The sequence below is a fragment of the Muntiacus reevesi genome, chromosome X (assembly GCF_963930625.1).
Source record: "Muntiacus reevesi chromosome X, mMunRee1.1, whole genome shotgun sequence".
Lineage (NCBI taxonomy): Eukaryota > Metazoa > Chordata > Mammalia > Artiodactyla > Cervidae > Muntiacus > Muntiacus reevesi.
In genome coordinates, this window is record NC_089271.1 from 16,549,483 (window position 1) to 16,575,998 (window position 26,516).

At 41.9% G+C, this 26,516-nt stretch overlaps 1 protein-coding gene across 1 annotated transcript; it reads right to left on the reverse strand.

Moving 5' to 3' along the window:
• Window positions 1–10,608: 10,608 nt before the first annotated feature.
• Window positions 10,609–25,046, reverse strand: RS1 (retinoschisin 1). The gene is made up of 7 exons (XM_065916655.1): window positions 25,028–25,046; window positions 24,186–24,211; window positions 23,506–23,611; window positions 16,488–16,629; window positions 14,124–14,319; window positions 11,867–12,011; window positions 10,609–10,709 (listed from the first exon to the last, which is right to left on the reverse strand). The coding sequence occupies exons 1-7, from the start codon at window positions 25,044–25,046 to the stop codon at window positions 10,609–10,611; spliced, it is 735 nt and encodes a 244-aa protein (XP_065772727.1).
• Between the last annotated feature and the right edge of the window lie 1,470 nt (window positions 25,047–26,516).

The following is a 26,516-nucleotide window of genomic DNA, read 5'->3' on the forward strand; positions in this document are numbered from 1 at the left end:
CTGGAGAAAGGGGGTGGGGGTGGGAGGGGACAGGGACAATCCAGTTAGAAGGGGAGGGGTGGGTGGGGTGGGTGGGGGAATGGGCGGGGCCAGAGTGGTAAGCCAGTATTTTCAGCTTTATGAAGGTGTGTGCAATATTGTATGTGTGGGGCCAGCTGGCTCCCCACGGCCACAAATGCTAGTCAGGGATCTTAGAGCCACAGGAGTTCCTTAGGGATCACCAGTCCCCACAAGTCTTGTGTGAGAATGCATAGCGTACCATTGAGGAAGAAGACATTCTTGCCAGGTTCTCCCCCTTACGTTCCAGCTTTAGTGCAATTGCCGTTGAACTTGGGAAAGCCAGGATGTGTTCTGGCACTGCAAGTGATAGAAAAATAGGTGTTGACTGATATCCTTACCACAGATTTGTTTCCACCTAGACTAAATGTGGGGTTTGTTGTAATCCAAGAGTATCCCTTTGAAGGGTTAGCGGATGACCTAACTGTATGTCTTAAATTGTTTTCTAAACTTCCATATTTGATAGGGTTTGTAACATTTATTTATAATTAATTAATATTGTACTGTTATAATCATTCCTTTTCTGTTAAATGTAAAGTTACTTTGAGCTGTTTGGAACATTGTGAAGCAGTGGGACAGCTACAGTAGTTTCTATAAAAACTAAACAGTAACATTTATATATTGCATCAGGAGTATTTTATTCTATATATAAATATATATATGATAAATATCTGTCTGTTTTATAAATATAATCATTTAAGAAAGTATCGTTATGACACTATCTGCCATATTTTTATACATTTGTGATATGAAGTGAGTATTATACTTCTAATCAAGGGAGTTGAAATTGTGGCTGCACGGGAGTGTGATGGTAGGAAGCTTGCTCAACTTTGAGACCCCAGCAGCAGCTTTTAGACACGATCCTTGGTAGCAGATGAGATGCAGCAGCTCCTCCCAAACCTGCAGGGGAAGAAAGTTGGCTAGGCCAGTAAGAACTCCAGCAGGCCTATCTCCGTCCTCACACACTTGGCTCCTGTTCATGTCCAGGGTCGTTCCTTGCACCTGAGGGGAGAACAGGTCCAGGGTTACTCATGGGACTTTGTAGAGAAAATGTACTCTTCTACTTCCATTAGTGTAGAGCGTAGACCAAAGATTTGCCAGTGAACATTCCTAGTTGTGAGGTTGTTAGAGGTATCGATCTGCAGATCTTGCAAACCAGCTCTATGCTCCTGAATCCCGCGTGCTGTACTGGAGACTTGCGGCTGGTAGGATGGGAGATACCTGTGTGGCACTTCGGTTTCTAAATGGTTTTTTTTTGTTATCGCTCTTTCCAATATATTTAGAAGGCTCCTGAAGCAATTCCAGATGTAGAGAAAATGTCTGTACTCATCTTCCTGGGACGGTCCATTTATAACAAGGTTATCATGTACATCAGTAGACACACGAACACATGTGGCCAGAATAGGACTTATCTTTCCCTCCTTTGATCTCCTTCAACTCCCAAGTTATTCCCAAGTATCATCAAGGCCTTTATCCAAAAGGGGCATAGCCCCATGTCCCTGGGCCATCCTTGACAGAAATCCCCTCAACACTGTCATTCATTAAGTGTATTAGATTTTCGGAAATAGTCTATTAGCAATAATATTTTTAAAGATCCCCTCCCACCCCTCAAAGAGATATTGTCAGTATTTATTACTTGCCCCAGGATTGTGAGAGTATCAGCCCCTGAATCAAGTCAGCTATAATCGAAATGTGCTGAGTTACTGTTCCCCCTCCTCTAAGATGTTAAGAATCATAGCTCTGATGATTATGAAGATTATAAAGAAAAAGGTCTTAGTTTCTTTGAAGCTTAAACTGTGTGCATATTGCATTTTTATATAACTACTATAATGATGTGTATTGATTATATATAGAGGTCATTTTAAGGTGCTTTTAATTTAATTTTAATAAGTGTAATAGGCACTAAAATGAAACTCAACTGGGTACTATCATTGAAACAATTTGATTCTAACCAATAGTTTGCATGCTCTTCGATTCTTTTTATATCTGACTGCTTTCACCAGTTCAGTGCTGTCTGAGTAGCTCTGAATTCTGGCTTTTTCCAGGCAGCTGCTCAGTTATATAGTGACGTGGACCCTTAGCAGTTTTTGCCTGGAAACTAATGACTCTAAAAGGGTGTGTAACTCTTCTTTTTTAAACTCGATCTGTACCTTGTATCCCCCTTGCAAACCAGAAACTCCATTTTTTCCTCTGGAAAGACTTCTCACTGTGCTGTGCGCTTAGAAACTGCGCAGTCACATTGCCATGCTGTGGCATTTGAGGCTCGTTGTCACCTAGGGGCTGGTTTCCCATGTTTTCATCCTTGCTAACACTGGGATCTCAGATGTTTGCAGAACATTTATATTCTGATGGTTCTTCAAAGAAGGGCTAGAATAATTGCCTTCTACCTAGAGCAAAGTAAACCTAACTGATGAAGAGTCAATACATACTTTTCGTACATTCCCAGATTTGAGCCAGAAAATATCTACAATGTTTTCAACTAGTGTTTTTGAGGTAGCTCTTTTATCCTCTTCTCAGCTTTTGTCCATTCTGACTTTCATTAACCTCAGTAAGCTGTAAGTGAACTCCAGTCCACATTTCTAGCATGCATGATTCTCTTCCTGCTTGCAGAGGGGAATTATAAAGTTTTCTCTCAAATCTAATGGGCCCTCTCTTAGCTTTTAACTAATTTTCCTCCGGTTGATGAATTGTTGGCCTCACAAAGATTGCCATCTGTGATGAGATTAAGGACTTACAAGTCTCAAAAGTCTGCATTTTCTTTAGGAAGGGAAGTTTATGGCATCCATGTTCTATTATCTGCCCTAACTTCCTAAAAGATTAAAAGGTCAAATGAAGGCTTACGAATTGCTTTATTTTATGAAAGTGTCACTGATCTTTTGCAAAGAAACTGCTTCGCTGTTTTTCTACCTTTGCTTTACTGCCATCCTTGTTATTCTTCTCAGAAGTTCTGAATGAACTTTTACTGAACCTTGTTTGGTCTCAGTCAGAGGTTTAGCCTCTCCAGAGCCCAAGACAAGTGCTCCATGCTGAGGGGCTCAAGTGAGTTATCTCTACAGCAGCGATTCTCAACCAGGGCCAGTTTTGCCTCCTGGGGACATTTGGCAACGGCCAGAGACATATTTGATTGTCACAACTGGGGGTGGTGGTGTGCTACTGGGATCCAGTAGGTAGAAGCCAGGGATGCTGTAAACATCTTGTGTGCACAGGACCCCCCCACCGACACACACAGACAGAGAATGATTCAACCCCAAATGTCAGTAGCAGTTAGGTTGAGAAACCCTGCTCTCCTGAATTCCAAGCCCACCCACCCACAGAACTTGGCTCAGCCCTGGTTCTCTGCAGGCTACAAGACTACAGGTATGAATTCTTTGGCGTTGCATTCTCTTAAAGAGTCCTCTACCACCATTCTCGAATCCCTGGAATCCTATTGTTCGTTTCCATTATCTTGGGCCTGCTAAAAGGTGCATCTTTTGGGAAGAGACCAGAGTCACTTCATAGGTGTTTGAGAACTTAAATTCTAGGTCAGCATCCTTAGAAAATCTTTCACAGAGCCATGAAGCTTATAGTTAAAGAAGCAAGCAGCAGCCTGGCAGATTGGCATGATTTTTACCAACTGCTCAAAGGCATACGTGGCTTTAGCTGTGTCTCCCACAAGAAAATGTCTTTGTTTTCTATTCAAGTCATCTAATAACTCTTTACAAAGATTGGCATATGACAGACCAATTAGAAACAAAAAACTCTTAGTTGGTGATCATGATGTGGCTGTTATAAGAGTATTTGTGCCGTATGCTTTGGTTAAATCTGTTTTAAAACATACTTTTTAAGATTCACCATATGCAGTTGTACTTTAATTCTAAGCTCAGATTTATGCTGGTTAGTTTCTAGTCACGTCATGTATTATAAAGTACCTTGTGGTGTAGAGTTAGCCAGTTTAGCATGTTCCTAACCTGAAAATTAGTGGGCTTTGCTACGAAATGCTATCCCATTTTCCCTTCCCTGCACCTCTTAGTTAACGTCATAGTACCCTCACTTCTTAAACTAGTTTTTAGAGTAAATAAGGAAAAAAGCCATTTATTTTCTTGTAGCTATGTATGAGAATGACTCATAAGTATGCAACTTTTTTTCAAGGCCAGAAGATTACTTTTCAAGTATGTAGAAGGCTCTGTCCATTTCTGTTCACCTAGGTCCTGGTGGTGATTCAACTTTTAGCAAGGGCAATGGCTCATTGCAACTTATTCCTAGAGCTCAGCTGGGACTCAGAAACCTGCATATTCTCTCCCGGTCAGAACATTTTTTCTGGAGAGCACTGCTTTTATATCTAGAAGTTTGTTACCTCCTGCATTATAGTAGGACATTGAGCTCCATGTGAGCACTAAGATCCACAGACTCGTACTTTTGTGAACTGGGAATGTGGTATGATACACTGAACCAAGTCAGAAAATAATGAAATATTTCCTTGCCTCCTTCAGTTCATCACTAATAAAGTGTGTAGGCAGAGAAAACTAATTTGCAGTTTAAAAAAATGGTTTCTTTTAAAGGGGCTGCAGAAACGACAGTACAAATGTTGTTAAATGTCCTGTCGCTAATCCCCAGGGTCAGAATCTCACAAGAATGTTCTCTTAGAGACTTAAAGGGCCAACTTACAAAATAAAAACTTGTAAGTGGTTCTGATTTCTTCCTTTTGCATCTTGACCAGCTGAGATGCAGAATATCTTGAGGTCTGATTCAGCTGGGTGAAAAATACTGTCTTAGAAACCACGAGTAAATGCAAGAAAGTGAATCCATGACAGGATGAGTCTGACGTCTTTCTGTGTACACACAATGTGATAGTAGTAAAGTGGCTAGAAAACTGTGGGCCTGCTGCCCTATTCTATTCTATTTCTTCTTTTTTAACTGAATGTACTATAAACAGTCATAGAATTTTGTGCCAAGTCAGTTACTACATGAATATTCATTTCCCATAGTGCTTTGTTAATACATCAGCATTTGGCCTGGTCCTGACTCTACCTTTCTCCACTCCAGGCACTGACCCACCTTTCTATGTATTTCCTATAGGCTATTAAATATAATCACGACCTGCCTTGTGCTTTCATTCACTAACTGTTTACTCCCAAGTTTGAGGGAGGTTTGTCTTTTATTTTGCCAGAAAAAATTTGTAATAGTCTACACGTTGGATTTCTAGGGCCAGAGAACTACAGCAGTAAAACTGGTATCTCTTCTAAGGCCCTTCATTACCCACAAGGTTAAGCTCTCTGAACCCCATTTGATCCTTGGGTTGTATTTTGATCTTCCTTTGGAATCTTAAAAATCGGTCTCCATGTTGTATGCAGATTAGAAGTTGCCTTGTTCGCTACTCTTCCAGCGCAGAGTATCAGGGAGAAAGAGGCCTTATCTGTTCCTCCATCCCCTCCATTTTGACAGACTGCTAAGAATTCCTCAGGACTTCCTTTGGTTTGGGATTTTACATTCCCAAAAGCCTGATGTGATTCATTTCAGGCATAGACAAGTTTGTCCCAGTGCTCTGCTTCAGGGCTAATCAGACAAAACCCAGGAATAGAAAAGGTAGATGCCTTGACTTTTGTCCCCATTGGGGGATTAAAGTATTTATTGCCAGAGTTGTCAAAAGCTCCAGTTATAACACATTCAGTTTCAAGGGGAAAAAAAATGATGCTTTTCCTTCTGGAGAACTTAAGTTCTCCACAGCTTAGATTTTCCAAAATGGAAAGTAAAGCTTGTATAAAATCTGTTTTCACTAGAAGTATTAATATATAATTGATTATAGTCAACTCGGTCCATTTCCCTCTCCTTGTTTCCTCCTTGGTCACTGATTGAGTCAGGCTGGAGGGGTAATGCTGTGATTGTAAGAAGTAAATTCTCATGTAAATGTGGATTGATCAACAGAAACAAACCAAACAAAATAGTTGCCCCTAATTCCTATCTCCAAGAATTGCTTTGTGCCATTTTGAATTCAGGTAGTTATTCTGTATATATTTAGAAGACTATTCTGAGCTTCTTCGATCTCTAGGAAGTTTGAAGGGGGTATCTGGGAAGACACAGGGCAGGGAGACTTTAAAAACCCTGCTTGTGCCTGAAAACAAAAATAAGGATAAGCCAGAGTGATGTAACATCTAAATTTGTGGTAGATGATGAATCAGTTGAAATTCTTAATTGCACAGACTTTATAATCCATAATAAAAAGTGTAATTCCATACTTTGTACTGTGGCAAGGGTGTGATGTGGTGTTAACCTTTTTAATTTTTGAATCCAAGCTGAATTTAAAGTATTGAATATTTAAATTCCTCACAAGCTAATTATGAACCATTTGTAAAGTGTTTATATAACTCTTTGTATCATGTGTTGGTACATCTTATCAAGTTTTTTCTGGCATGTATTCCATTCTAAACTTCTGTAAAATTTCTATTGTTGCTGTAAATATTATACAAATATCTATTCCGTGGTAACCTTAATTATCAGCATGAAATGGTTAATTTTTACTGAGCACAATGTATTTTTGAATGGACCTTCCCAAATGTCTTTAATAAAATGCAGATTTTGCACTGACTGATGTGATTGCCAGGCCATCCCCATCTTGAGCACTGTGGTCCCTCTTGTTTGAACAGCAAGCAGCTCCGTGGTCATTCCTTCTTTGTAAAGAACTCGTTTGAATTAAAATGAAGGATAATGGGTCTTTGAAGTTGGAATCAGTTTAAGGGACAGAAATTATTGTAAAGCAGGGCAAATCCTGTTATTTACCGATGTTGATAATTTTTTTTTTTTTTTGTATTTATAAAGCTTTCCCCCCCTTCTGTCATTTGAAAACTGGTTTATTTTACACTTGAGTGTTGCCTCCTTTTTATGTTGCTATACACGCACTTGGTGGTTTAGGGAAGATGGGAAGATGTCAGCTTCCTGCATAGTGCCATGGAGGAAGCAAAGGTAGACAACTTAATAAGGATTTCTTCATGTTTTGGGACAGGGGGTTGGCAAACTTTTTCTGTAAAGGGCCAGATAGTAAATATTTGAGGCTCTCTTGAGTCATTGGATTTCTGACTAGTCAACCCTACTCACCGTGCAACTCTGCCATTGTAGTGCAAAAGCAGTATAGATGATATGTAAATGAATGGGTGTGACTGTGTTCCAGGAAAACTTTATTACAAAAACTGGCAGGGGACCAGATTTGTCAACCGGTTTCAGGCCCTCGCTTTGTCTTTAAGGATAAGAAGACTAAGTAAATGGGGTGAGGGGGAGAGCTTAAATTTTGTGATAACATGTGTAAATATTCTCCAGTTTTCTTTATCTTTCTAAACAAAGGATGGAGCTTAAACACTTTCTTACAGTACTGTGTCACCAAATTCTTCACTCCAAGTTTCTCCAGTGTCATACAGACTTGTGGCCTATGATTTCAACTATACTGTTTATCTAGATTGACTCAAAGTAACTGAGGCTTTTCACTTTTTTATGTTCATAGCACTTACTATGGCTGGGCAAATTGCCAAATATTTTACTTATATTAATACATTTATTTTTCGGAAGGCACCAAAGTGGATAGTATCCCCATTTATAGATGAGGAAACTGAGGTTTATGGCATTTACGTTAACCTATGCAAGGTTACCCTGCTAGGATTTGAAACCAAGTACTTTCACTGTTAAGACTATACTCTTTAACACTACTATACTATGCGATCACTATGTTTCCACGTATAGAAACTGACATGGGTTTGTGCCATGGGGCAGTTCATGTACCACCCTTCCTTCTATCTCCCATCAGGTGGTAATTGATCTGATTTGAGAGTAGAACATTTCATTGAAACAAGTCACTGTGTGTTGTGTGTTTGTATGCGTGCATGCTAAGTTGCTTCAGTCATGTCTAACACTTTGTGACCCTATGGGCTGTAACCCACTAGGCTTCTCTGTCCTGGGATTTCCCAGGTGAGAATGCTGGAGTGGGTTGCCATGCCCTCCTCCAGGGAATCTTCCCGACCCAAGGATTGAACCCGCGTCTTGTATGGCTCCTGCATTTGTAGGCAGGTTCCTTACCACTGAGCCAGGGGAAGCCCATGTACTTTAACTGGAAGTTTCCCCCACAAAAGAAATAGTACCACAAACATAGTTCATGTTTTTAATAGCAAGATTCTGTTGGGCTTCAGATGTCCCTCAATAAAAGTTTTATTTTTTATACATTCTGTCATTAAGTAAATGAAGTAAGAAATTCAGATGCTGTTCTAAACAAATCACAGATAAATGTTTTACAAATCTCATTGTTTATTAAAACTCTGAAGTATTGAGCAGTTTCAAATAAGAAATTTCAGCTGACTTCTTTGCAGAAATTGACAAGTTGATCCTCACAATATTATGGAAATTCAAGGGACTCAGAGTAGCCAAAATGATCTTAAAAAAAGGAGAACAAAGTTGGAAGACTCATGTGTTACAATTTGAAAACTTACTACAAAGCTACCGTAATCAAAACAATGTGGTACTAAAATAACAATAGACATATAGACCAATGGAATAGAACTGAGTGTCCAGGAAATTCCCTGGTGGTCCAGTGTTTAGGACTCTGCTCTTTCATTGCTGTGGGTGCAATGAAACTAAGATCCTACAAGTGACGTGGCAAAAAAGAAACAACATATATATATGTTATATATATTGAGTGTCCAGAAATATAAACCCTCACCCTCTGGTCAGTTGATTCTTGGTAAAGGTTCAAAATCATTCAATAGGGGAAGAATAGTTTTTTAACAAGTGTGCTGGGACGTTTGGATATTCACATGCAAAGAATGAAACCCCTGCCTCACACCATATACAAAAATTAACTCAAAATTGATCAAAGATCTAAATTTAAAAGGTAGAACTATAAACTTCTTGGGGGAAAAAGCAAAATAAATCTTCATGATCTGGATTTGGCAATGGTTTCTCAGATATGACACCTATAGCACAAATAACAAAAGAGAAAAAATAAGTTGGACTTCATCAAAATTTTAAAATATGTGTTTCAAAGGACTCCTTCAAGAGAGTGAAAAGACAACTTATGAAATAGAAGAAAATATTTGCAAATCATTTATCTGGTGAGGTATCTAGAATATATAAGGAACTCTTATAACTCAGTATTTTAAAAAACAACCTAATTTCAAAAATGGACAGAGTCTGAATAGACATTTCTTCAAAGAAGGTGTACAAACACAATAAACACATGAAAAGATATTTAACATCATTAGTCATTAGAGAAATGCAAATCAAAACCACAATGAAAGATACTACTTCATACAAACCAGGATGGCCTCAATCAAAAAGACAGATAATAACAAGTGTGGAGAAATTGGAACCCTCATACATTGCTGGTGGGGGTGTAAAATGGTATAGCCACCTTGAAAAACAGTCTGACAGTTCCTCAAAAGGTTAAATCAAGTTACCATATGACCCAGCAATTCCACTCCTAGGTATATACCCAGGATAAATGAAAACATGTCCACACAAAAATTTGTACACAGTTGTTCATAGCAGCACTATTCATAATAGCCAAGAAATGGAAACAATCCAAATGTCCATCAACAGATGAATGGATAAATACCATGCGGTGTATCCATACATTGGAATGATATTCAGCCATGACAAGGAATGAAGTACTGATACATGCTACAACATGCATGAACCTTGGAAACACTATACTAAGTAAAAGAAGCCAGACAGGAAAAACCACATATCATATGATTTCATTTATATAAAATGTCCAGAATAGGTAAATCTACAGAGACAGGAGATTAATGGTTGCCCAGGACTGGGGTGGGCACGTGGGTTGGAGGGGTGATGGCTAGTGGGTACAGGGCTCCTTTTGGAGGTGATAAAAATTTTCTAAAATTTATTGTAATAATGATAGTTCAACTCTGAATATACTAAAAGGCATTGAATTATACACTGTAAATGGGTGGAATGTGTATGGTATGTGAATTTTATCTCAATAAAGCTATTCCAAAACAGAAGTTTCCAATATAAACAGTTATTTGGAGAATTTTCATCCCTGCCTCACCCTGTTTACTTCTTTTCTTTTTTTCCTCTTAACTGTACTCCCCATCCTGGTTCTGGTGTGCCAGTTGTAGTCCTGAACTCGGATACCACCATTTTCTCTGACAGTCCATATCACAATAAGAGTTCATCCATCTTTCCCAGTAAGGATCTCTGTAGGCATTCTGTTCAAAGTGGATTTGTCTGTGTGTCCTAAGGCCAGAGAAGCATTTTTTCCCCCCTACCCTGAATTGATAAGCTCTATATTTGAGAGAAGATTGAGCAGGGAAAGGTGTTTTTCCAGGTTTAAGTATACAGCATGGGTATTAGAAAGATGCTAGGTTAAATAAGCTGATCTAAGACCCACAACACCAGAGAAGAGATTAAGGGATTTTGGGAGGCTGGCGTTCACAAAGAAGGTGAATATGATGTCCAGGATCGTGTTAGTGTCCATTCACTAGGCTTGTCGTTTGAAAACAAAGTAACTCAGAGAAATGAATTTCTGCTAGCAGAGGCTGCACTGCGTCAAGAGCCAGAACAGTCTTGGATTCCCTAGTCTTGCTGGGGTCCCTCATCTTCAGATTCCACCCCCTCCTGGCTTCTACTTTCAAATCCTCTCCTGCCCACACGCCCTGACTCTTCTGGGGAAGGGCCTGAAAACAGGCAAAGCTGTAAATGACAGAAGAGGCAGACTGTCCTTCCCCCAGCTGCCTGCTTACAGAGCTCCTCTGGGAGGGGACAGCCAGACCAGCCCATACTTTACAAGGCAAGGGGGCTGAGGTTGGAAGGCTGGGCTCAGCAGCGGACTGGCTACATCACGCTTCTCAGATTGTAGGTCTTGATCACTTCCCGCAGTGTCCTTGGCTGATGGGCCTCTGTGTATCCAGTGACAGCTCCTGGCCAACTGTTTGTCCAGTGTTAAGTTTGTTGAAGAATGGTAGCCCTAGATAAAAGGACGTTCTGGTGTGTTCTGATCATTTGGGTTTCCTAAATACAGGGAAATTTTGTTCCTTACATATGTAGCCTGTCCCGTGTTATTCACTTAAATACTGACCACAGACTGGGATCGTGTATCTGAGGGCATGCAGAGTGGAGCTGTCTGTAATGAAAGCTCTGAACCTCCCCCGCCACTGTGTGCAGGGTTGGGCATAGGAGGTGAAATCTCAGAGCAGGGGAGACCTTCCTATCTCTGGGGTGTTCGGTCATGCATGGCTCTCAAGACTGGGACACTGGCTCCCATCTACCAGGCTCATCTGCACCACCCAGTCATCCCCAAACTCCATACCCAATGCTCTAAAGTCCTAAAAGACCATAATTTAATGAAAACTTAGCTAGGAGAAACCACAAGCTTGCTCCCCCTTTGTGTTCAAAGAGAGGTTTTATAAAACAGTATGTTCCTGTTTTGAGCGTGGTAAAGAAAAAGAATTTTCAAATTATCAGGGCTGCTTTGCATTCCCCTGCAACCACCTTTCACTATATCACTGAGAGTAAAAACAAAAACAAACAAAAACAACGCCCCCAGAGCAGCAAATTACTCCTGCTACTTAGGCTTTCTGCATGAAAATTGTTTTTAGAGACATTTTCTTTGTTCTTATTTTCTTTGACCCTGAATGGGGAATAAGTTCATTTTCATTTTCTCTCACTGAAATTGGAACCTATGCAAAAAAGATAGTATACTCTTCCCAGCCCTGCATTGAAAAGAGCCTGTAAAATCCAGCCCTGTTGGTCACAGTGATAAGTCAGCGTTCCCCCACAGGCCACTCTGCGCCCTTCACCCACTGCAGGTATAAGCCGAGGCAGCATCAGGTACACTTGCTGACACACTCCAGCAGCTCCATCCGGATGGCAATGCGGACATGCCAGCCTAGCGGGATGAGCCGGATGAAGCGGGAGATGATGGGGGGCCGCAGCAGGTTCTGGACTGTGGAGGTTCGGTCCGAATTTCCATAGAAAACCTAAAGAGGAAGGAAATCCTATCACCATCACAACAGAGAAGAGAAAAGGAAGATGTTTCCTGTCTGGATTTGGCTCCAACTTTTAACTATGGAAAATCTCAGTGCTTAAAAGGTAGAGAATTTGCTGATATCCTCCAAACTCTGACCTTGAATGTTTGTCAGCACCTACATGCTCCAGGCATCAACAGAAATGAATTAATATTAGGTAACAACACATCCTCAGTCACACTAGCTGCTATTTAAGTGCTCAGTACTGTATGTCATCAGTGGCTGCCATACTGGTTACTGCAGATAACATTTCCTTCATTGCAGAAAGTTCTATTGGATGGTGCTGATAGAAAATGCCTCTTGATTCATATCACCAATTTTGTGATTTAATCCTTTGCATTTTGACAAGAATTTTGAAAAGGACCACATTGTGCTTAAAAGAGGAATGTTCCCATGTTCCAAAGGTATCTACAGTGGGGCTCAAGTGAAAACTTGTGAACTGGCTCTGAGGTTGTGAGCCAAAGCTTAACTGTTTGTGTCTGCATCAATACAAATGGCAAGTACTTTTTAGACTTGGGGAAAAAAAGTTTTTAAAACAGAAAAAGACATAAAAACTAGAGAGAAGATTCTCAAAGTGGGAGAGCAGTGCCCAAAATAGAAAAAGGGGTTGCTTCCTGTTTTGGGGAATATAACATAGCATGATGCAGTAGCTATAACATAGGACACAGTGGCTATTTGCCTATATTTTCAAAGAAACTTCTTTGCACTCTTTCCAGAGTCGTAGTGCTCTGCCCCATGACACTAGAACATTTCATTTCCTTCTGGGATTATCTCCTGAAAAAAATTTGGCTGCCACATTGACCTCATCCATACACAAATCAAGAAGGACTTCAGCTGCCATGATCTTGATTTTATTTCTTCCCAATAGCAACACCCCACACCCTCTTCTCTAAGTTGTTTGCCCCTGAACCTATTTAAGTCAGGTGAAGCCCGGTGAAGAGGGAGGATGGAACAGGCCCACTCTACACAGCTGCTGGAGTGGAGCACTTCTTTGCAAAGAACCAACAAGGCCTTCAGAAGCGCAGAGCTTGAAAAAGAATTTGCATATCTTTTTGAAAAGCCAACTAATAAGAACAAAAGTGAATTACAGTGTCCAAGTATCAAGATGGTTTTTCCTATTGTGTTCAAACTCCTTGAAATCTCAACCCATGAATGTTTTGCTGCACAAATTGTCATCAGAGTACAGAGCCTTCTGATGTTCAGCTACACATGTCTGCTTAACCTGATGAAATGTCTGAATTAGCTGGGGGAAGTCCTCACTCTCAGGCAAAAGGGCAATTAACTTTTCCAAACAGCTGGTGAGTTTTTATTTCATTGCAGATAGCATTATATATATGTATATATATATTTAATATATATAGTATATATTATATATACATATATATTACAAATATACATATATTTACATATATATGTAAAATATTGATTATATATATGTGTGTGTGCATATATATATAATATATAAACTCAAGAGCCTACTGTATTCAGTCTGTGTTGAACAAGACTTTGGTCTCAGCCCTCAGAGATTAGTAGGGTATAAAGTTGCTCAAAGGTTTAAGTGATTCTATTTCTTCTCAGCTAGAGTCCTTTTAACCATTTATATGGTTTAGTGGCTAACTTGTTGAGATTGTCTCAGTCAACAGTTAGGAGAGGCCATATCCATTGATACATAAAGGGACGAGGACCTAGCCACATCTACAGTAGATGAAGGAAACCCATGCAGCAAATTGTTCAAGGTCCAATGAGTTTGGAAGCATCCAAATGGCCAGTCTTGATTATTTAAGCATCTCTGTGCTAATGCGAGAATTCAGACAAAGATTTCTTTTGCACATATGATGGCACTCATTGACAGACAAACTTTGCTAGGCATGAGGGGTACAAGAAAAGACACCTGCGTTGATATCGCCATCAGAGAGCAGATTGTGTGGTGGGGAGGAAGCATGGATGACTCACCATGCTGTGGGGGCAGTTCTGACAGAGGGTGATGACAGGAACACAGGGATGGATGGGAGGGAAGTCCCAGAGGGGCTGTGTGGAAGGCGGTTTGGGGTAAGCCCGACATACCCGGTTGTTTCCAGTCTGGTCTTTATAGTAAATCCAGTTCAGGCTCTCATCAGTCCTGTACTGCACACTGTACTTGGTCATCCATTCATCGATGTCACAGCGCCCCTGGGTGAGGATCCCTGAAATCACCTTGACCTCCTTCAGATCTATCTGTAACCACTGGCTGCTGTCCTGGAACTTGGAGAGCCAGGCGCACCTGCGTGGACACAGCAAGTCACCAGGAGCCTTACCCCGTGAGCCCCTCCGAAGAGCTGGGAGGTGCTGTCTTTTGAGGGGACACCAGCACCTGCAGAGCCCCCACAAAGGTCAGGCAGCCTGGGCTGCAATCTGTTAAGCAACCAGAGGCTTGTCCTCAAGAAATATCTGGCCTCTGATCCTTCTGTAGTTTCCCTCTTCCTGCACCTCCACCGTCCAAGGAAGAATTGCCAGATTCAAATAATTTGTCAAAGAAATGCCTTCAAGTGTAGCTAAAATCATCTTTGGGGTGTGGTTGAGCATGTTTTCCTTCAAAACATGCAACTACGTGGTCATTTCACCTGCTAGCCCCCTTCCTTTTTCATTAGTCTCTGCTGATGTTCTTTCTCCATAAGTTTTCTTTTTTTCTCTTTAATTTCATCTCTTCATACCTTATCTGTGTCTCCTTCAAATGCTGTCACCCACACCATGGTAGGCACTGTGTACAGAACATGAAACCAAGTGGCTCTGGAAGGCCTTCTCACAATTGTAAAGCAAACCAACCAATGAAGGAACTGATTTATTTTTTAGTTATATCCCTCATAATTTGTGGAAACCTATAGTTTCCCTTTGTGGTATGTGTGTGCGTGTATGCACACATTGATTTAGCTTCTCAGGACTCTCAGCCCTTGGCTTCCTTCTCTTCTAATTCTGGACTTGCTCCTTGGGTGGCTCCTGACTTTTTAGGTCCATCCCATACCTTTTCTAAATTCCAAATCCCAAGAATCAATTGCCAGCTATTCAACTTCTTCTGGATGCTATAAAGCATCTCAAAACATGTTTTAAAAGAGCTCTTAATTATCCTTACCCCAGCCTCTCCTTCCAGTGTTCATCTCTCTGAATGCTTCCCCTTCCTCTCTGTCACCTCAACCATCTAATGCATCTCTTGGCTCCATCTCCAAATGTTCCTCAAAGTCATTTCACTGCCACCACGCTAGCCCATGTCACCTTCAGTTCTTGCCTGGACAGCTGGCATAGCTTACTTAACTAGTCTCTCTGGATTCCTTTCCCCACCTCACCCCCAACCCATACTGCACATTAAACCGTTCTTCCCGTAAGAGCCAGACATTTTTACTTAAAACATAAATCCGATTGTAATACTCCCCAACTTTAAATCTTTCTCTGGTAGAGTCTGCCAGTTGTCTCCCCATATCCTTTACCCATCTTCCTTTAGTAATGGAACCCCTGAGTTTTCTGCAAACGAGTGGCCACTCAGCTAAGATCACATTTCCCAGTCTCCTTTGCAGCTGGATGGGACAATCTGAACAAATTCTGATCAATGAGATGTGGGCGGCAGTGGCCAGTAGGATTGTGTATATATCCTTAGAGGAAAAGTGTCTGCACTGTGCTCTTCTTCTTTCCCTACTGACTAGACTGTGGATATAGCAGTGGAAGCTAAAGCAGCCATCTTGGGCCCCAAGATGGAAATTTCATATTAAGGAGGAGAGAACAAGGTAGAAAGAGTTTGGGTCCCTGATACCATCCAGCTGTCATAACAATTCTAGACTGCCTAATCACCTTCATGTTGATTAAGTCTCTGTATTTGGGGGCTGTTTGTTACAGCAGCACAAATCTGTATTCTAACTCATGCACATTCAGGGTTCTCCCAATATCCCTAAAATAAAGACCACGATCCTTAACATGACTTATAAGGCCCATACCATCTGACTTCTGCCTACCTCTCTGGGCTTATCTCACCATCCAAGCACGTGAGGGATCTTCCCAAGTCAGGGCCTTTGCACCTGCTGTGCCCTGTGCCTCCCTCCCACCTTGCCCCCAGCTGGCCAACTGCAATTCTCAGGGCAAAGATTTTTTCCTTAGAAAACCTTTCCTGATGTTTCAAATCAAATAGGTCTTTCTTCATCTCCTCCACAGTGTTCCTCACACTTAGCCAATGGCCAGTTGTGTGACAGTGTGCTTAGAGTCCCCCCTCTAAACTGAGTACTTCTCAAAGGCCAGGAGCTCATCCGCCTTGTTCACTGCTATATCCATGGTCCTTGGCACATGAAAGGCACTCAGTCAATATTTGTTAAATGAATAAATGCATTCTATGTCTTCCATTTGTCACAGAGACATACTTTTTCAAATTACATGGAAAAAATAATCACCCAAGTTGCATGCCCTGCTTACCCAAAGCCTTGACTGTTGAGCCGGGCCTTGTTGGCAGTCCAGGAAGAATACCAGCCCACATACTGCTCCACGTTGGAGCAGGTGATCTGGTCTGGTGTAACCTCTCCTGACTCGAAACCCAGGGGCTTATGGTATGGGCATTCTGGGAAAGGAGAAAACAAGGCACATTGAAACATTTGGATCGCATGGCAAGACTCAACAAACATGACATGATTGAAATGACAAATCAGACCCTCTCGTGAGGTGGAAGATGTTTTCCTTTGTCAGCACCGTTCTCAATGGGTAGGGCTGGGTCTTCATTCTCTTCACTGCTCTTGTGAGAAGAGAGTGAAGATGAAGTAAAAGGATTGCCATAGAGACTCACAACATTCATAAAAGCAGAGGGAAGTAGCTCTATGGCAACCTCTTGGGTAAGGGGGAATTTTGAGAAATACTTCACCTCCTCCACAAACTCAGAGACCTAAAACTAAGAGATTTGTAGCAAAATATCATACTTAAATGCCACACTCTCTATTTTCCTTATTAACACTGGTTAGCCGTCCCACATGATGACATCAGAGTCCCTAATTGTCCTCAGGCAGCATATGATGCCAATTATAGGAACAAAACAATGGTGAGAGGCAAGAAGGGCAATTATATATTAAGACTGACTTCCTACTTGTAAATTGCAGTTTTCTTACTAGTCTAATGAAATTCTAATGAAAAAAGGAGGGAGGGATGAAATGCGCCTAAGTGACTGTTGAATAGGAACGTTTGAAAGGAACTGCTTTTTCCAAATAAGACTAGACGAAGTTGGTGCTTCTATATTAATTTTCTGCTGCTTCTCATGTATTTCCTCTTATATTTAGCATTGAGTTACCTGGTCAGAGACTGCCAATTGCCAACCCAGCATCTATTCTCGCTTTCTTTTTGACTAAAAAATCCTAATTTTGTTGGGTGCAGTAATGTAGCCAACTCTGTGTGTGTGTGTGTGTGTGTGTGTGTGTGTGTGTGTGTGTGTGTGTGTGTGGGGGGAGGTATCTGTTAGTGATTTCTAATCAAATTTTGCTTGCCCCCTCTTTCTTCCTTGCCTAAAAGAAAGATCTGATGGCTGGTACAACAGTACCATCTTGCACCATGATGGTAAGGCCAAGAGAACTAAAGAGACCTCAGTCCTGATATCCTTAAGCTATTCCTTACCCCTAGTTTTTTACCATGTGAGTCAAAGCAAAACTATTTCAAAAATAAGCCACTATTTAGGGGGTCTTTTATTTATAACCAAACCCAGATTCTAGCTGAATTTCTTTAGAAAACAAGTGATAAATTTAGGCAGTTTTCCAGTTGTGAATGATAAACTTCAAGTAAGGCAGATCAAATTACTTTCTCACCATGTGTAAATGTGAGTTCAGATTAAAAAACTGAGTGTATTTACTAAGGCATTGTCACCTTCAAGAGTAAAATGAGTGCTTATGTCTTTGTAGCAGATAATTTTCAAACATCAGTAAAATTGAATGAGGCATATAAAAGCTTGAATGACATCCTGAGGCTCTGGAATGCCTATGGGGATAGTCCTGCCCTGTCCCCAGATGCTGAAGACAAAAGGACAGCTTCAGGCCTCTGGCCAGGGTGGCTTAACTGCCTTGCTACCCAGTGTACCAAAGAAATAGGGCCAACTCCCACCAGCAAATGCAGCTTAGTGGAGCTGAGGGTCGGAGGACAGCATTTGTAGTTTATCAAGTACTCGAAGCTTTGGTGGGCCTATTAATGTCAAGAGAGAGAGAATAGGAGTGCTTTCTGGGCCACTCTATCATGCCTTGTGTGGACAGATCATCAGAGGGGCTTGTTAAGAATGCCGCTTCCAGGATTCCACCCCCAGAGCCGCCACATTTTTAATGAACACACTTTCAAAGCACACTTTGAAAACCTTGGTCTGCCAGGAAGGTGTTTTGTTGGCTGGAGGATTCAGGGGGCCGCTCTCTGTGGCCTTGGGGGTTCATCCACCTCCTCACCTCCCCCTCTGACCTGGAAGACGAGTCCAGCCACCAGAAGGAGGGACAAGGCTCCAGCATCAGAAAGCTGGGTTTCAGTTGGAAACCACTTAAATTCTAACCATGGATGTCCCTAGGGCCCCTCCATCATGAATTTCCCTTTTCTTACTCCGGGGCCACCAGCTCAGAGGGAAGAGGCAGAGGGAAAAGAAAAGCCATGGCCACCTCTCCCAATTGCTTTATTTTTGCCATTTGGCTCTTTCTCTATTTTCCCCCTCACATCTCTTTCGCCATCTCTTCCCAATTAGCCCATCTAACAGTTAGTTACACTGCAGCGACCTGGCCAATGGCAATGTCCTTGGAGGCCTATAAGGGCTTGTCCCGACATGGATCCTGCCCATACTCTCCACGGTAGATGATGAACTCACCATCCCCATGGCTTCAGCTGGTGTCTGAAAGCCAAAGAGTGACTCCCAGTCCCCAAGCTCCATCCCACTGCCCCCTGGATATTTCCCAGGTGAACAGTTCCATCTGGGTGACCTAAAGATGCTTCACACTCATATATCCAAAATGAAGTCCTTCAGCATCCAAGCCCCAAGCCTGCCCTTGTCCAGTGCTCCATGACTCTGGCATTGGCACCTCCAGCCACCAATCTGCTAACCCAGAAACCCCAGTGTTTGGGCCCAAGGTACCAAGTAGAGACTGTGATGGGTCTCAGCCAGATTATCACCTGGAAAGTTAAGAAGTGCTGGTGTTCAGGTCATACCACCAGCAAATCTGATATCCTTGCTCTAGGGCAGGACCTGGGCATGGGGTAAAGCTGCAGGTGATTTTAACGGGCAGCCAAGCTCAAGAATGCCACTTAGAGCCAGTTTGACCTAGGATGGGATCCCACTCTCCCTTCAGTGAGCTTAGACAAGCTACTCAACCTCTCTGGGTCTGTTTCCTCATCTGTGAAATGGGTACAACAGTAGTCCCTGCCTCCATAAAGTTGATTTGGGATTGTTTAAAACAGTGTAGAGTGTAGAACCTCTATTGCCTGGCTAAAAATAATCAGCTAGTGCTGGTGTAAATAGTGTGAATTTGTGAGAGTATATTAATGTCTTGAGTTGTGTATGCTTGTTTTTATGGTGAAAACTCACCAGGGGAAAAAATCTAGCACCTCTCTACCCCCATCATCCTCCCTATATCCGTTTAAGAAGGTCAGCTTCCTATTTCTAAAGGTTTAGACTCTCCTTGCCTCACAAAGGAGTAAGCACCTTACAAGTGCACGCATGTGATTTGAGACAGGAGAAACCTGTTGACAGCCTAGCATCCCTCAGGCTCATGGATTTGGAAGGTCCAGGCCTCAACAGGAATGAGGTGACTCTCCCAGATGAGGTGGCTGGAGGCTTTGGGCTTTGAGCTTTGCTGGGGCCTGGGGGGACTCGTGATAGGGGCCTGAGCACCTCTGAGGGAGTCTTGGGGAAATCCCCAGGATTAAGCTTGGTTCAGAATGAGAAGGGCCACCAACAAGGCTTCTGCCCTCCTGTGAGGGCCAGGCAGGCAGAGAGCTGCCCCCAGTCAGTCCTGGCAGGCCCCCAGGGGGCAGGGGAATGTAGTCCAAGGGGGAGGGACAGGACCTTCAACAATCTTGTCTTTAGACTCCTCACAGCCCATGATAACAGGGGACTCAAACCAGAGTTATCTAAAAGTTGAAAAAATAGAAAATGTAGCATTTCTCCTGCTCTTTGTGCCCTGGAGTGAAGGGCAGTCCACTCACATTCTTACTATTTTCCCTGGCTCCTCCTTTCCCCTTCACCTGGCCACCTCTCCTCATCCTTTGGCTCTCTTCCCACTTCCCCTGCCCACCCTGAGTTGGGAGGGACTCCAGATGCTGCTTCCAGCTCCCCCGGTCTGTCTAGCTCACCATACTATCCTGAGCCGAGCAGAATACCTGTTTGTGTTAGGCACTCAGTAGATATTGATTGGATGGATGAATGGAGGGATAAACAAACTTCATCATCTCATCTTGGGTGCCACTTGGGATAAGCAGAGATAATGGCAGGAATAGGAAGCAGGGAGCTCAGGGAAGCAGTGGGAGTTGACTGGCCCAGAGAATTCCCCATTGGTCTCATCAAAAACTGTCAATTGAGTCTAAACTAGTATTAAGCAACATAAACAGTGCTGCTAGAGGAATTAAAGTGATCCACTTCACACACACAGAATATGTCCGTCCCAAGTTTTCTGCTCAGTGGAGGTTACTATAAGCTATTAAGCCTGTTTGTGCACTCATTTTACTCTTAAGGAAAAACCTGCATCTTCTGTGGCACAAATGTCTCTTGTGATCATTAGATGGGTAAAGCCATCATCATATGTACTGCTAATTCAGGTTATGCACGCTTAACATACTAGCCTTTCTTATTCAGTGGATAATTTCTCCATGTGTAGACATATGAAGGGCAGACATGAAGAATATTAACAATAAAGGAACACAAAGAGAGTTCAGGGCCATTCTCGACAAAAGACATGTGACTATTATCATGCACATGTGTTAGACCTGAATCTGTATGATGATGTAGTGGAATAGAGAATAATATTTATAAAAGAATAAACTTGAATATTATATGGAAATATAAAATCTAGGATATAAGTAAAGCATTGAGTCATTGGATGTCTTATACTTTGATACCTTCCCTACCTTATTCCCCCTTCTCAGAGTGATGAGGTAATCTTGGCTCAACATTGAAAAAGACAGACCTTTTACTATAAGAGCGTTAAGCTGAAGATTACTAGGCCATAATGCACCCAGCTGGTCACCTTCTGCTCTGTGGGTAGGGCTCCCTGGCAGTAACAGCCAGTGTGCACCTGCCAGCACCTCCCGGCAGCTCTGAATGACCCTCCTGTCCTGTGCTTTCTAGGCACTCCTTCCGTCGTAAGGCGGACTCTGGTGGAAGCACTCAATCTCAGGATCCAAAAAGACCAGGCCACGTTCTTGACGTTCCAATGAGGATCTGAGGCACTGACGGGCAAGTGAATTCTGGAAGGTTGTGGCCAGTCCTGCTGCTCCGAATCATCTCTCTTGTGGAAAAGCCAATTTACATAAATGAATCAACCATGTAACACTAAGATTGCATTTTTTTCTTTCCAGGGAATATCTGTATTGCTACAATAAAAACAAAAACCCCAATGGGGCGAGGAAAACACTTAAGCTAAAAGAATTTCTGATTTCAGAACTTCAAGTTCATGGCAGCTGTGTAGGGGAGAGAGCCTGAACCACCCAGGTCATCTTCATGTTCCTCAGACACACAGCCCTCCTCAGCTGCACAGCTGATGGGGTCAATGAAACTGTACAAATAATCTCTTTTCAATTTCTTCTTAGAAAGAGCTTCCTTGGACTGGAATTCCAGGAGAACTCCGGTCTCTAGTGAAGAGAACATTTGTTTCCACTAAAGGGTAAACTCCTTCAGGGTAGAGACAGCGGTTCATTTTTGTCTTCCCATCAGCACATAATAGGCACATGATAACAGAGGGTGGAATTGAATTCTAAACGGATTTATTAAGGAGGTTGCCTCAGTCTTGACTGGGCAGATCATCCCAGCACAGAAGGGCTGCAGGAGCTCAGTGGGATGTCCTTCCCAAGGGAGAAGCCCCTGAACTCATCAGCACTTACTGCTTTCCTTTCTACCACTACCGGGCCCCCACTGTTCCCTTCCAGGAGACTTCCTTCAGAAACCAATTCCTACCCCTTTAGTAAATAGGAAAGCAGGCAGTAAAAGCCTTTGTAGACCCCTTTTCCCCACAACTTGCTATTTTAATGCAAATTTAATGGAATAATGCAGAGAAGCTTGCGTACTGCACACTAAACCTCTCTCCTGGAGCTATTATTAGACGATTATGTAAAGTGAATGACACGGCAGGGCTCCAGCATAACCCTGGAAGGGGGTGGCAAGGACAGTTTCAGCAAAAGAGGCTCTGAGCTGTGGTAAATATCGAGCCTGGCAAACGTTTGCTAGGCCACTTGAAAGTCGAAATGTGAGCTCTTAGGAGGCAGGAAGAAAAGGAACTACAGTTTGCCAGGTCCAGGACAAGACACTTTAATGCCTCATCCATTTTATTCCTCAGAAATACTCCTTACAGCAGGTTCCACACACTGTGGCCCTTGGGCCAAATGTGGCTCTCTGCCTGTTTTTATAAATAAAGTTTTATTGGAGCACAGCCATGCTCACATATTTACATACTGTCTATGACTGCTTTCTATTTGAGGTGTCGAGGCCCTGCAGTGCTCAGAACCACAAATAATTACCGCCGGGTCCTTTACAGACCAAGTTTTCTGGCCCCTGCCTTAGAGGAAGGCATTCATATTAGTCAGCAGAGGCTGCAGAAAAAGTTGTCACAGAAATTTCAGAGGCTTAACACAGCAAACAGTGATTTTTCACTCAGGTGAGGTCAGCAGGAGCTTCTGCTACATTTAACCTCCCTGGCTCCCAGATGAAAGGAGAAACCACTTTCTCCAGCAGGAAAATGGACCCCATTTCAGAAGAGAAACGTCTCCCTTCAGCTGGAACTGCTCCTGTGAGGCCACCTGACTGTGAAGGGGCTGAGAATGTGAGGCACGTGGTTGTTTGGTGAGTAGTAAGTGTCTGGGCATAGTAGCATTACCTTCATTTGACAGAGAAAGGCTAGAGTGGAAGTCCCAGAGTTAAACAGTGATGCAGCCAAGATTCCAACCCTGGTATTTCTGGCTCAGAAGCCTATGCTCTTCTCAAAATTGCTGCCTATCATTAGTTTATGTGAGATAAATTCTGTTAATCCCTTTCGGTGAAATTTAAGTCCCATCTTACCATCTCACAGAGGTCAAGTAGAGATCCAGCAAACTGTTCTGAACAATGATAGCAGTGCCATTTGTTGAGGCAGTGGCCATTGAAATTTGAAGTTTAAAGGCCAACTGGTGAAAACCCAACTGTGGCATTCAGGGGATTTAATTCATCAAAGTTGAAAGAAAGAAGAGAAACAGGGTGTTCCCAAGGACACCCCAAGGATCTGGTGCCCCAAAGAGAGGGGACACTCACCCGGTATGCAGTCCAAGGGGGTGGAACCTGCAGACCACAGGGCATTGGCACCTCCTTGGCAATCGCACTTGCATGCTTTGTGGTACCAGGGATCCTCACCCTCATCCTGCGGGAAGTCAGGGGGCAGGAACTTCAGAAAAGTCATAGTCAAAGGCAGCTGTGGTCAGCACTACTGGAAAAGCTTGCATTCACAAACCTCACTCATTCAGTTCCTATTGTCTAGGGCAGCTTTCACTCTATAGCAGTGCAACTGACTTTTGAACCCAGTTTAACATACACAGTCGCCACTCATCTTTGAGTCTAAACAGACAAATGTTTGTCACTGTGGATGACCAGCTAAAAACTTCACAGACACACCTATGTAGAGAGCCATGTCCACCCCATTGTAGTGATCAGGCACCTCACATCTCCTGGAGGTCCCTTCTGGGGATCCAGTTTTAAAAGGGACTGAATTCAAGATTTCCACCATCTGACTTAAGACCTGGTTCACTTGCATTCTCTCATTTATCTGAATCAGTCTTGGACTTTGTCCAGATAAAACATGCTATTGCCACCACCAGAAAAAAGATATATTTAAAAATACATTTTTTAAAAAGTGGTAATCCTATACATTATTTTTGGCTAGGAAAATCTTTAAAAACAGTATCCGTATGAATTCCAGCCTTCTTACTATAACATACCTCAGTAGATGATAATCCTAGTGTGGCTGAGCAAAAGGAAAATAGAGGGAAAATCAAGTTAAAACAAGAAAGAAAAATTCAACAAATGATTCATTACATGGAAAAGCAAAGTGATAATAGTCACATAAAAAGTTAACAAGGCCCCTTCTGGAAGAAGTCAAAGTGAGTAAATATGTGCCTGGAAAAACATCCATGGAGGCTTAGAAACTAGAGACAGTAAAACAGAAAGACAAGGATGATGGTAATTATCTTGTTCATTATAGAATTTTGGAAAAATACATTAATGTTGCAAAGAGAAAAAAAGGCACCTATACACACACATACACACACACACACACACATATATATACGAGCAAAGGTAACACTATTAACATTTTACTGTAAATTTCTTCTCTTTTCTTTCATATTTTAAGAACATATTTGAGAACCTATCTAAACAATGTTTTAAGTTTATGACATTCTTATTCCATTTAACATTGTCAGTGAGAGTTTTTCCCTTGTTAACTCCTTATCATTCATCATCATGGTTCCCAGTGTCTGCCCAATATGCTATTAAAGAGTTGATTCCTAGTCCTGCCTTGAGACATAGTCAGGTGATTTAGAATTAGGACATCATTTTTTTTTAAAGTTTTTTTGGGTTTGTTATCTACAGGAAATATCAAACCATAGTCAAAGTATAAATATCATATAAATGATGTGGGAAAATTGAAAATCTGCAAAATTTAACATAATACTAACATTTAACCTATCTCTATAGAAGTATGAATAAATAGAGTGAATGCACAATTTAATAGGAAAAGAGTTTGTCTCTGTTAGCATAAGCTGATTGCTTAAAGCCGCACTGTCCATTGCAGTAGTCATTATTCGCATGTGGCTATTTGAATTTAAATTCATTAAATTAATAAAATTAAAATTTCAATTTCTCAGTCATACCAGCCAAATTTCAAGTGTTTGCTGGCCACATGTGACTTAGTAGCTCCTGTACTGGGCAGTACAGATATATAACATTTCCATCATCACCCAAGGTTCCATTAGACAGTGCTAGTTTACTGCACCAAAGCTCCATTTTCCTATTTCAACAAAACAAATTCCTTTATTTCTTTTCTGATTATAAAAGCAACACATACCTATTATAAAAATCTCAAACAAAACCCAAGTATATGTAGTAGATATAAAAGTCCCTCCTTAACCACTTTCCCGTCTAAAAATTGAATCTGATGCCCACCAAAAACTTTCAGATTGTGAGAGTAAAGGAGTGGTCTCGTCGTTTTCATTAGAATTATAAAGCTAGTTTTTTCAAATTGTGCCTTTCTTTAAATAATATGTATCCTTCCACATATCACTTTTTCGTGTCCACTGTGAACCTGGCTCTGCTCCAGGGCCTGTGCTGTCTGAAATGGAAGCCTTGCTCTCTGCCCACAAGGGGCCTGAGGACCCAGGAGAAGACAGATCACTGGACTACACACACGGTGAGTCCCCTGCTGGGTTATGCATAGGCCATAAGGGGAGTCGAGGGGGCATAACTTTTATCCTGAGCAAATTCAGCACTACCTCTCAGCTATGGTCAACAAACTGCTGTCTCTCCTGGGCCTTATCCATTGATGATTCATTCCTAGAGACTCCTTGGTCCACCTGCTATGGGCAGAATTGACCCTCTCAGGTAGCAGTGTAACTAGGAAGTATCATCTTGGTAGGAGGGCAAGCCTGAGCTGGCAAAGGAAGTTACCAAGGGCTTCTTTTTTAATTTTTTTAATTTTTATTGTGGCATAGTTGAGTTACAGTGTCATCTTAGTTTCTGCTGTACAGATCAGTGAATCAGTTATACATATACATCTATCTCCTCTTTTTTAAGATTCTTTTTCCATATAGACCATTGCAGAGTATTGAGTAGAGTTCCCTGTGCTATATAATATATGTTTTTGTTTGTCAGAGAACATATGTATGCATTTCTAGTGGGTAAATACTTGACTGGAATTCCTGGGCCATAGGGCACATATATGTCCAGGCTTTGTACAAATTACTAAAGATTTTTTCAAAGAAGTTAGACCAACTTATACCCCACCAGCTTTATGACCTAGCCAGCACTTGGTTGGGTCCAGTTTTAGGTAGCAAGAGATAGCGACGGGAAGATATCCAATAAGCCAAACAAAACCATGTATTAATACTAGATTATTTGTACCAGCAGTATTTGTAAAACCCCAAACTGGAAACACTCATATATCCATCAAGAGTAGAATGGATACACGTGGTAGATTCATACAGTGGAACACTACTGCAATGAAAATGGATGACCTACAACTCCATGCCACAATATGACCACTGCTCACAAAC